Source organism: Saccopteryx leptura, chromosome 6, assembly GCF_036850995.1.
Source record: "Saccopteryx leptura isolate mSacLep1 chromosome 6, mSacLep1_pri_phased_curated, whole genome shotgun sequence".
Classification (NCBI taxonomy): Eukaryota; Metazoa; Chordata; class Mammalia; order Chiroptera; family Emballonuridae; genus Saccopteryx; species Saccopteryx leptura.
The window spans coordinates 133,714,466-133,726,723 of NC_089508.1; the positions used below are offsets into that span (position 1 = coordinate 133,714,466).

Sequence of the window (12,258 nt, forward strand, 5' to 3'; positions counted from 1 at the left end):
GACCAGAGTAACAGGCTTTATTGAAAGGAAGAAAGGAACCGGTTACAGACTAGGGGCGAGTTATATAGTGTTTGGGAGAGCCTGAGGGGATACTGAGGCAAAAGTCCTGGTATGTCCGGAATGCTCCTCCTTGGGGGGCTTCGAGCATGTGGGTGTTGAATCAAAAGTCCTGGTGTGTCCGGAGCCCCTCCTTGGGGAAGCTTCTCAGCTTTTTGGAATTCCTCTGTCTCAGGGTAAATAGTCCAGTAAGGGTGAGGTCTGACAGATAAGCGGAACATCAAGAGGGCAGTTTGGAATTCACGTATCTATCAACTTAATTTGTTTGGTGTGTGTGTGTGTGTGTGTGTATGTGTGTGTCAGAGACAGAGAGAGACAGAGAGAGGGACAGGAAGGGAGAGAGATGAGAAGCATCAGTTCTTCATTGTGGTTCTTTAGTTGTTCAGTGATTGCTTTCTCATGTGCCTTGACTGGGGGACTACAGCAGAATGAGTGACCCCTTGCCCAAGCCAGTGACTCTGGGCTCAAGCCAGCAACCTTGGACTTCAAGCCAGTGATCTTTTCAGCTCAAGCCAGCAACCTTTGGGCTCAAGCCAGCAACCATGGGGTCATGTCTATAATCTCATGTTCAAGCCAGTGACCCCGTGCACAAGCTGGTGAACCCGTCTGTGCTCAAGCCAGCGACTTCAGGGTTTTGGACCTGGGTCCCAATGCGACGCTCTATCCTCTGCGCCACGGCCTGGTCAGGCCAGCATGTTTACTTTCTATTGGCATTCTTTGAAGGTGTCAGATAAAAAACATGCAGAGCAGATAAGTTGACATAAACTATAAATAACATCTGTGTAGAGTCTTAAAATAGTTTGTGGTTCATCACTGAGTAATTTTCTCACTAATGTTTAAGTTAATGTGCTGAACACCGTAGCTTAATTCTGAGGAAAGTTTTGCCTGTAGTATATAAATAATTTTTATGAAGGTAGTAGTGTACTAACAGTGTACTTAACACTGTTTGTGATTTGGCTTAGTTATGTCTTCAGTTAAATTTTGATGAAAAGAGGCAACACGAGCCTGACCTGTGGTGGCACAGTGGATAAAGCATTGACCTGGAACGCTGAGTTTGCTGGTTCAAAACCCTGGACTTGCCTGGTCAAGGCACATCTGGGAGTGATGCTTCCTGCTCCTCCCCCCAAGCTCTCTTGCTCTTCTCTAAAGTGAATAAATAAAATCTAAAAAAAAAAAAAAAAAAAGAGCAACATGATGAAGTGATGAAGTAGCAAGCATGGTGGATTAGACATCAGAAAATTTAGGTTCTAGTATAATATAGGGTTATTCCAAACCCTTTTTTAGTGCTGATCAGAAGTGAATACCAGCAGATTAGAGCAGAGATAGGAGTGAAAGGAAAGGAAGAGACCAGCAGCACTAACCAGAACAGTTACTTTAGGTAGGTCATTTTTGCTTCCCTTGCATTTGAAAAATGAAAAACTTAGGATGTCTATATAACCATTTAAAATTATTGGCCTATTAAAATGTTAAGGGAGAGTGAGGAGACCTTGGTTCTTTTTGTGAAGAAAGAATTCAATCAAGAGACAAAATACAGCAAGTACAGGAAGAATTTATCGGCCATGCAAGAAGAAAGAGGAAAGGGGGACTTGGAGACAGGTTCGGGGGTGAGCCTGGGACAAGCTGCCGCTGTCACTGCTCCTCTGGTTACAAGTCTTGGGTTTCTTACAGCTGATGAAAAAGAGAGGGGCGTCTGACCAGGCGGTGGCGCAGTGGATAGAGCATCGGACTGGGATACCGAAGACCCAGGTTCGAGACCCCGAGGTCGCCAGCTTGAACGCAGGCTCATCTGGTTTGAGCAAAGCTCACCAGCTTGGACCCAAGGTCGCTGGCTCGAGCAAGGGGTTACTCGGTCTGCTGAAGGCCCCCGGTCAAGGCACATATGAGAAAGCAATCCATGAACAACTAAGGTGTCGCAACGAAAAACTGATGATTGATGTTTCTCATCTCTCTCCGTTCCTGTCTGTCTATCTCTCTCTCTGTCTCTGTAAAAAAAAAGAAAAAGAGAGGGGCAAGGAATATGTGCTTGGGGGAAAGAACGGGAGAAGGGAAAGGGAAAGGCACAGAGAGTGCCTTGGGACCTCTGTCCTAAGGGATATTAGGGGTGGGGATTTTATGAGAGGTCCCAGGAGAGGATCTGAATAGAATATTTATCAGGTTTCCAGATGTGTTCTTTTGGGGTCGTGTTCTCCACTGATTGGTTTGTGCCAGAACAGGGAGTTGTTAGTGCAGCTGGTCCTGAGGTCATCCATGGCTTTTGTCTGTTTTCCTGCTTTTCTGGGCCTGTAGCTGAAACACAACAGAGGTCTAGTTGTTATCTCTAGGGATTAATGCTTAAATGCTATTCTCCAGCTTTTCTGTTTGTTCCTCCTCTAAGAGGGTCTAAAAACACATGACTGGTTATATGCCAAAGGAGGAGAGGTCAGAAGAGAGTCTAAATTCCGTGACTAGTGATATGAAATCAAGGAGTCTAAACTGCATGACCAGCTGTAGTGCCAGTGGCTGAGGCCAGGCAAATTCACATTGGATTCTAGCACATGGTGGAGAAACTGTGGAGCCAGAAAGTGTAGGGCCATTTCTGTTTATTAGAGTCTCTCAATGGCAGTGAGTAAACAGGCAGAGGAAAACCCCCTTCTTAAGGCATCAGATGAACAAACAACAAAACAGCCCCTCACAGTGGTGGGCAGGCAATCCGCAATCCAACCTGAGTCAAACTACCCATAGCCTTACATAGGCTATGCACATGTGGCTCTGCCACGTGCTCATGCACTGATTGTGCAAAGTACAAGCAAGCAAGCCTAATGTTGCTGTTTTCCCAACAGTCCACCTCCTTAGGATTGCTCGCCTCACAATCTATGTGACAGGTATCTTCTGTGATGGTTCCTGTGCGAGGAGTGAGGTACATGACAGAAAAAGACTACAGCAACAGCGTAAGTTATACATAATTACAAAGGTGCCCTTCACAATGTCTCCCTGAACACTGTGCCCAGGGACTAAACTGGAGGCCCACTTCTAGCCCTTTTCCCCATGGTAGGCAGGAGGGCCTGTATAGTCCAGGGCTATGTCTATTGAAGCTGTTAAAGTATCCTTGGTACTTTCTGCAACTGGATGGGAGCAATTGCATGGTGCAGGAGGACCTCCACAGGTGACCCCCTCATCAGGGTCTCTCATACTGTCCATAAGCAGCATGTCTATCCAACAAGGGAGCCAGTGGCCCCTTCGTGTTGAAGTCCCTGCTTCAAGAATCAATTATACTGCTCAATGATCAGTCCACAGTAGCACAGCTGTCTTTACAAATCACTCAAGATGAAGGTCCATTACAGGGAACTAGCCATACAGCTCTTTATTAATGGACCTCAGTGCCTTTCCATAAGTGCTTTGTCTATTGCCACAAACCCCATACAAACCCCTCAGCAAGCTCACAGATCTTGAAGAGGTCAAACACATTCAAGTCCTGTGCTGCTTTGACAGTTTTCTTAGCTGCTGTAAAAGCACTTATTATCCTCTAAGGTCAACACCTGCTGCACATTAGACCAATTCCACATGGTGCCTCTGGTTCCAGCTCATCCATGTTAATGGGTCCCTCAGCCTTCCCTCTATTCAAACGGGAACAATGGGTCCTCCTCTCTCTCAGCTGTCTCCATCACATAATCCTGTAACTGTGTCACCTGCACATCAACCATTTTATTGTAGCTGCTGGGGCTGTTCGTTTCAGCAGCTGGAACTTCTGTTCCGGTTTAGCTGCTAAAGCTCTTAAAAGAACTTTAATAGATTTGCTATCTAATTTCTTCCTATCTGCCCCAGCCGCAATCAAATCTACCCACATCTGTGTTCAGGTAACCTTTATAGGCCTGTTTCTCTCGTTGGTTGAGAGTGGGAAGGTGGGCAGCACAGGCCATAGCTCACACAGCTTTATTATTTTGTGCTGCCTCCACCTCCCTCAAATCTGTCACCGTCTGTGTAACCACATTGATGGGCTGCCCCGCACAGGGGCTCAAGATAGCCACTAGTGACCCAAAAAGGGCTGATGAGCCCTACAGAGAATATGGTCCCTCATTCCTGCCATAAATACTTCCTCATCTGGCCCACAGGGCCTTCAGGTTGAAAGCAGCATTCTTCATTCCTAGTTACTGGAGGACCTGCCACTTCTCAGAATACAACTGCAACTGATTCACTGCCCCCGGCAAATCTCCAGCATTTTGCTAGACTATACAAATGGCATCTGACACCCATTTTAATAGGGTATAATTTCCTGGGTTGTCATGGCAGTTTTGAAGATGCTGCCTCAAGGAGGAGTGCGTGATAATGGTGGCTTATTTCTCTATCTCAGTTCCAGAGAGCATGATGCCATCCACCCCCTGTGTCTCACAACCACAGCAACCAACCTGCCAGGGACTCAGTGGGTTTCTGCCTGAATTTCACCCCCAACTCCATCAACTCTGGCTGGGTGTAGGGCCAGACTCTACTAGTGTGGAGGGTTGTGCCTGCCCCTGAGGCACTCTTGGCTGCTGTGTTTTTACCTTCTGGGTAACTATAAGCTGGGCTCTGAGTCTGCAGATGGCAGTTTCAGCCCAAACCACCTCATCCTCAGAAGAGGAGGGGAAGCACCTGCTACCATCAACTCAGCCACTCCACCAACATAGATGCTGCTCCTTCAGCGACTGCTTTGGCTCTTGCAGCTGCTGGCTTTCGGCTTGAAGCTGGAACTCAAGCGCTTGAACTCACAGTTGTTTCTCTAACAACTGTTGCTGCCAACATTCAGCTTCTAGGGCAAACTGCAACTCTTGGACCCGTAATTCCTTCTCAAGTGACTGTGCCAATTCCAGGCACTGTTGGTGTTCAGCCTGCATTTCATACTGCAGCTCTCGAAACAATCAACACTCGTTTCAGTTTAAGCCGTTGTTGGTTCTCAGCCTGTAGCCTGAACTGCAGTTCGCAGCGCCATTTGGTTGCTCCCCTACCGCCCACCATGAAAGCTGGAATGCCCACTAGTGGGCAGGAGGGACCAGGTTGACCAGCACTGCAAAAGTGGGCATTTTGGTTTTTTTTAATTTTTTTAATTTTTTTTTTTTTTACAGAGACAGTCAGAGAGAGGGATAGACAGGGATGGAGAGAGATGAGAAGAAGCATCAATCATCAGTTTTTCATTGCAACACCTTAGTTCATTGATTGCTTTCTCATACGTGCCTTGACTGTGGGACTACAGCAGACCAAGTAACCCCTTGCTCAACCTAGTGACCTTGGGTGCAAGCTGGTGAGCCTCACTCATACCAGATGAGCCCGCGCTCAAGCTGGTGACCTCGGGGTCTCGAACCTGGGTCCTCTGCATCCCAGTCCGACGCTCTATCCACTGCGCCACTACCTGGTCAGGCCAAAAGTGGGTGGTTTTTATAAAAAGGTTCGCCATTACGGCTTTAGAAGAAACCTCTCCATTTCTGGTACATACTCTGAAGATCTGAAGAAGTACAAATGTCCTCCCAGATAACTTTGACCAGCTTTTCTGTTTTGAACAACAATCGACTCAAGGAATTTCTTTTGTAAGGTCAAAACAACTTCACAAAAGATTTTCATTTAAATATAAACTTTGTCATTTCCATCTCTGTTCTTATTCAGGCATGTCCCTAAGTCTAAGCTCCTTTTTACACTGTATTTCTCCACTGGAATGGTTCTTGAAGAGTACTAAAGACCACCACATTGATTAATCTCATAGACACTTGTAGTTTTTAAAAATTTTGGCCTTTCTGCAGCATTTGGCACTATGTACTATTCTTTTTATCATCTTCATCTTACTTGACTTTTGAAATGACCTTTTACCATGAGTTTTCTCTTTTGTCTCCAGTGGTCTGTGTTTACTGATCTTCTTAGCTTTCCTGCTTTTCTTTTCTCTGTTGCTAAAATATTACTGGGTCTTAAAATTCTAGTTTATTGGTCCTTCACTTTCCTTTCTCTTTTCAATTAAGTAATTTTATTACCAACTATGTGTCGTTGACTCTTTTGTCTAGATTTCTAGTTTCAGCCTTTCTTCTAAGCTCTAAGACCATTTTTTATTAATCAATAGGACATTATTCTGCTGTTGTCTTAGGTCACTTTAAATCAGCCTATTAACATCCTTATTCCCTCCCACCCCATATTCTCTACCTTGTTTATTGATAACTGTTTTAATCAAATCTGAAAACAGAGTCAGTCATTTTTTTCATCATTCACCACATTGTCTCCCAGATCCTATCTCTGTCTCCTGAATCACTTCCAGCTCTGTCCTTATCTGTCGTCAGTTCTATTCCTTGGTTCAGGTACTTCTAGACCTCCCTCTCTTTTCAGTTCTTAAGTTTCTGTCAATGTGATGATCTTGTCAATGAATGATCTTGTCATCTATTGTTAAACACCTTTGTTTATTCATTGCCTGAATGATGAGGTTCTAACATGTTTTCCTGAAATGGCTCTGAGTGTTGCTGTGGCTACAGCCTGCCTTTGTAGCTGTGTGTGTTTCTTCACTGCATACTTCTGAGCTAACAGTATTTATTAATTATCAGAGAAATGCAAATTAAAACCCTTCCACAATCATTAAAATGACTAAAATTTAAAAACCCAATAACACCAATTGTTGATAAGAATATAAAGCACTTAGAACTCTCATTTAAGAGTTGTTGTTAGGAGTGTAAAAGGGCACAACCATTTTGGAAAATTATTTGGCAGCTATGACTGAGCAATTCTTCTCAGGTACATACATACCCAACAAAATACATGTTCCCAAAGACTGCCACAAAAATGTCCTTTGCAATATTCATGCTAGCAAAATATTGGGAACACCCCAAACTACAGTCAATGGGAGATTGGATAAATGAACTAGAATATACTCCTACACTGAAGTACTACTCAGAAATAACAAGAAATGACGAGTTGATCACACAATATCACAGAAGAATTCCAAATCATTGTTGAGATGAAAATCTAGACACAAAAGCATTCAGACTGATAATTCCACTTATATGCAGTTCTAGAACAGGTAAAACTAATCTGTGATTATAGAAGTCAAAACTGATTGGCCAGAGGTGAGGTATGAAGTGAATGGACTAGAAAGGTATCTGAAGGAAACTTCTGGAGTGTCTGAAATGTTCTACATCTTTATTGGGATTACAATCATGTTATACAGGTGTACACATTTTCCAAAACTAATGAAGGTATACACTTGAAATGTCTGTATTTTATGTAAATTGTACCTCAAGTTTTCTCATTATCAATTATCTTCTTACTACCACTTCTGTCACAGTTTGTTGATTTCCTGTTTTGATTTATTTCACCTGCCACTTACCTAAAATTAACATGTTTATTTATTTACTTAGGTACTACTGTCTTTTTGCTTCTAGAGCAGATTCTTTCTTATCTAACCCTAACCAGTGTTCGGCACATAACTATTGAATGATGAATTGTTCTACCTCTATATCTTAAACTCTAGTATCTATCCTGTGATTATAGTCTCCTTTTCTCATTTCCCTGCCTCTGCACAGTATCGCTTCATGTTATTTCAGCACTTTGACCACAGTGCCCCAATTTTCTTCAAATTTGCTGACTTTCAATCTTGACTGTCTTCCCTAACTAGCTTAGATTCCATTATCCATTCTTTCAGCTGTATTCTTGAGTCTTCTGCTGTATCCCCATGTCCATTCTTTCCTTTTGTTTTGTCTACATATCCAAATCCTTACCTGGGCTCAATATGATCCAAATTCAAGCACTTGAGTGTTTGTGGGAGAAAATGACTCAACTAGTTTGTTGCTGGTACATAGTCATAGTTTTCAACCTCATGTACACTTGCAGCATTTCCCAGAATCGTATGTTTTCTGGTTAACATATTTTCATTCTCACAACTACTGTTTACTCTCTACTATTCCCATATTTTACAACTTCTTTATTTCTTTCCTTTCTACTTTACAAAGGAAATAGGGCTCTTAGACATGAATTTACTCAACATTTTACTTTCTGTCTACAAATATTTTGTCCTTATGTGCATCTTTACCTCCTTTTTTTCCATCTTAGTTTAGGGGTTATCCTTTCTTCTGTTTGAGGCTAAACGTTTCACCTGTACTCTATATCCTGTTCTCCTCCATTCTCTCAGAAGCCTTGCTTTATGAGTCACCATCTCCCTTCCATTTCATATTCTGTCATCAATATGTAAACATGTTCAGATGTGTCCTTTATAATGACAAGATAGATATCACTCTACTTCATAATTCCTTTTCTTTCTCTTCCCTTGATAATTATTTAAAATTCATTATTTTCTGTTACCATTCACTCCTCAATCCTCTACAATCTGATTCGTGTACTCTTTTACTCCTTAGCTGTCCTTACTGTGATCACAAATGACTTTTTGTTTCTATAGCTAGTGGATGCTTTTTAGTGACTACCATTGTTCCATCAGTTGTAGTGTGTTGAGTTCACCAGTCTGTTATTCACAGCTTATTGTTTTTTCTCTTTCCCTCTCCTCTCTATCTCTCTCACTTCATTAATCTTTTAAATTCTGAAATAAATGTATTATAATAGCACATCAAACAAATGGAGTGACTTTTTTTTTATTTTAACTGTAATGTGGAAATCTATTAAGCACTGTCTAGTCAAAATACAAAACATAGTGCCCCAATCTACCTGGTATGTCCCTTCCTGGTTATTATATCCCACCCCAACCTTACTCCCAGAGGTAACCACTTTCCAAAAGTTAAGGCCATCATTTCATTTTCCTTATAGTTTTTAAAGTGATGCATCACTAAATAAAACTTTACCTTTGTATAAATGAAAAAATATGGTAGCTGTGTGTGCGCGCGTTTGCTTTTGCTTATAGCTGATGTTTATTGTGTTATATAGTATTTCATAGCCTGAATAAATCATAATATCTACCCATTCTTCTGATGATGAATGTTTAAATTGTTGCTTTTTTCCAGCTGTTACGAAAAGGCTGGTGCATAATGGCAAACTTTTCTGGAAAAGAATTGCTGGGGTCAACTTCAGTTTTATTAGATTTTATCTATTTAGCATATTATTTAAAAGATTGTTCTTTGAAGAGAGTGTGTCATTGTTTACTCACACCAGTTATATATGAGAATTCACACCACATTTGTGAATTATTTTACTTTCTTGTTACATTACTTTCTTGTTATTATTTTATAAGTACTTAGTTTTAAACTACTTTTGTTTTTGCATTTACATATTAAAGAAACAGTCATAGCCCTGGCCGGTTGGCTCAGTGGTAGAGTGTCAGCCCAGTCTGTGGATGTCCCGGGTTCGATTTCCGGTCAGGACACATAGGAGAAGAGCCCATCTGCTTCTCCATCCTTCCCCTCTCCTTTCTATCTCTTCCCCTCCTGCAGCCAAGGCTCCTTTGGAGCAAAGTTAGCCTGGGTGCTAGGATGGCTCCATGGTTTCCGCCTCAGGCGCTAGAATGGCTCTGGTTGCAACAGAGCAATACCTTAGATGGGTAGAGCATCATCTCCTGGTGGCTATGCCTGGTAGATGCAGGAGTTTTCTCTCTACCTCCCTGCTTCTCACTTCAGAAAAACACTAAATGAATGAATGAAAATGAAAGTCACAGAACAATTTTAAAATGATGGCTTACCTTTATGTCTGTGCCATGAAATCAATATGTATTTTTGTTATGTTAAATGTACTTACATATTTTTAAGTTAGCTGTTTTTAGATTAATATGGGATAATTACATTTTATATGCACCAAGGGATAACTTGCCACAACTTTTATTATTTTTTAAATTTAAAATTTCATAGCTATGTAAGTTTACAGCCCTAACTAAATGGTTGAATTGAGCCATAATACAGCTTTGGTTTCTGTTAATATAGGTTTTATTTTAGAAATTTATGTGAAATAGTTTATTAAAATAATTCTAATGAATCTTTTTTTTTTTTTAAAGTTGGCCTTTGCCGGAGTTTGATCCAAGCCAAATTCGACTGATTGTATATCAAGACTGTGAAAGACGAGGGAGAAATGTCTTGTTTGACTCCAGTGTTAAGAGAAAAAATGAGGACATATCTGTATCGGTGAGCATCATTATTGATTTGGTTGAAATTTAATGTCAAATATTTTAATTAAAGAGAGTGAATAAATTTTTTTTTAATTTTTATTTATTCATTTTAGAGAGGAGAGGGAGAGACAGAAAGAGTGAGAGAGAGAGAGAGAGAGAGAGAGAGAGAGAGGAGAGACAGAGAGAGAAGGGGGGAGGAGCTGGAAGCATCAACTCCCATATGTGCCTTGACCAGGCAAGCCCAGGGTTTCGAACCGGCGACCTCAGCATTTCCAGGTCGACGCTTTATCCACTGCACCACCACAGGTCAGGCGAAAGTGAATAAAATTTTAATTATGGTATTTTTGTTCATTAATGTAAAATATCTTTGCCATGCTTTTATAATTCAGAGCCTGGAATTTTTAATATATTTTCTAAGGTAAAAAACACTTGCCTAATTTGTCATCAGTCTCTAGTATCACAGAACATTTTAGTTTGACATTTATTTATTTATTTATTTATTTATTTATTTATTTATTTATTTATTTATGTATTTGTATTGAGAGAGATGACTAGAACTACAGGGATCTTTATAAAGGATCTGGTCCAAACCTCCCGTCTTACAGTTGAGGAAAGTGTGACCTAGAGAGGTGAAATTACTTGTCTAAAATTATTTGTCTCAAGATGCAATGCCATTTAAATTTACAGTCCTTAACCTATCATGTTTTCCCTACTCTGCAATGGTAGCAAGAGAATCTATTCTGTTAACTTGCAGTTTTATATTTGAAATATTTTATGACTGCTTTAGCATTAGTAGCACATTGACTTCATCAGCCAAAAAAACCTAGGTGATTATGGTTATCTTTGCTGCTGCTATATTGCCATTATTTTTTCTGGTATAAAGAATCAGTCCCCTGGACCTGTAATCTGGAAATGGAATCTTGGAATTGTGTTTTCTCCCCTCCCCTAAATTGACAATTTTTACTAACATTTCAGTAAACAACTGAAAACAAAATACTTTGGGAAAGCTTTTTTACAGTAGAATTGTCTATTAAAGCAAACATACTTTTTTTTTGAGACTTGGCAGTTTGTATTTGAGAATTTGTGTTATTAGAAAAAATTGAGCCCTGGCCAATGACTCAGTTGGTTAGAGCGTTGTCTGGATACACAAAGGTTGCTGGTTTAATCCACAGTCAGAGCACATACAGAAACAGATTGATGTTTCCCTCCCTCCCTCCCTCCCTCCCTCCCTCCCTCTCTCCCTCCCTCCTTCCTATCTAAAATTCAATCAATAAAAAAATTGATATATTGGCTGTAGTCCATTGTCTTATTTATAGCTTTATCTTCAGCACCTACTGCAGTGGCATAATAGGTGCCTTTTAAAATTACTTTGCCATCCTGACCGGGTGGTAGCGCAGTGGATAGAGCGTTGGACTGGGATGCCGAGGACCCAGGTTTGAGACCCTGAGGTCGCCAGCTTGAGTGCAGGCTCATCTGGCTTGAGCAAAATAAAAATGCTTACCAGCTTAGACCCAAGGTCACTGGCTCAAGCAAGGGGTTACTCAGTCTGCTGAAGGCCCGCGGTCAAAACACATATGAGAAAGCAATCAATGAACAACTAAGGTGTCGCAACGAAAAACTGATGATTGATGTTTCTCATCTCTCTCTGTTCCTGTCTGTCTGTCCCTATCTCTCCCTCTCTCTGACTCTCTCTCTGTCCCTGTAAAGAAAAAAATAAAAAAAATAAACAAAATGACTTTGCCAGGTTTTATTGTAGCCTTGTAATTACTAACACATTTCTCAATTTTCTGAGGATTGTACCTTTTTTTTTTTTTTTAATCACCATTATTTGGACACTTTTTTCAATCTGATAAAAAAAAATAAGCATTGCAAAATGTTCTTGAAGTATGTTTATTTGCACAAATAACTATCTACAGAGTACTAGGCACTTGGAATTTAACAGTCTCTGTTAAAAACACCTTTTTTAATTTTTTTTTTATTTTTTAATTATTAAATGTAATGCAGTGACATTGATAAATCAGGGTACATATGTTGAGAGAAAACATCTCCAGATTATTTTGACCTTTGATTGTGCTGTATACCCCTCACCCAGAGTCAAATTGTCTTCTGTCACCTTCTATCTGGTTTTCTTTGTGCCCCTCCCCTCCCCCACCCCCTCTCTCCTTCCTCGCCCCATCCCCCCT

At 40.8% G+C, this 12,258-nt stretch overlaps 1 protein-coding gene across 2 annotated transcripts in view; it reads left to right on the plus strand.

Annotated features, from left to right (window-relative positions):
- Positions 1-12,258, plus strand: part of FNIP1 (folliculin interacting protein 1) — a 175,266-nt gene that overhangs the window by 54,588 nt on the left and 108,420 nt on the right. For both annotated transcript variants that reach the window (XM_066343398.1, XM_066343399.1), the window contains exon 2: positions 9,965-10,091. In XM_066343398.1, coding sequence (XP_066199495.1) covers positions 9,965-10,091 — 127 coding nt within the window. The remainder of the gene's footprint in view (positions 1-9,964; positions 10,092-12,258) is intronic.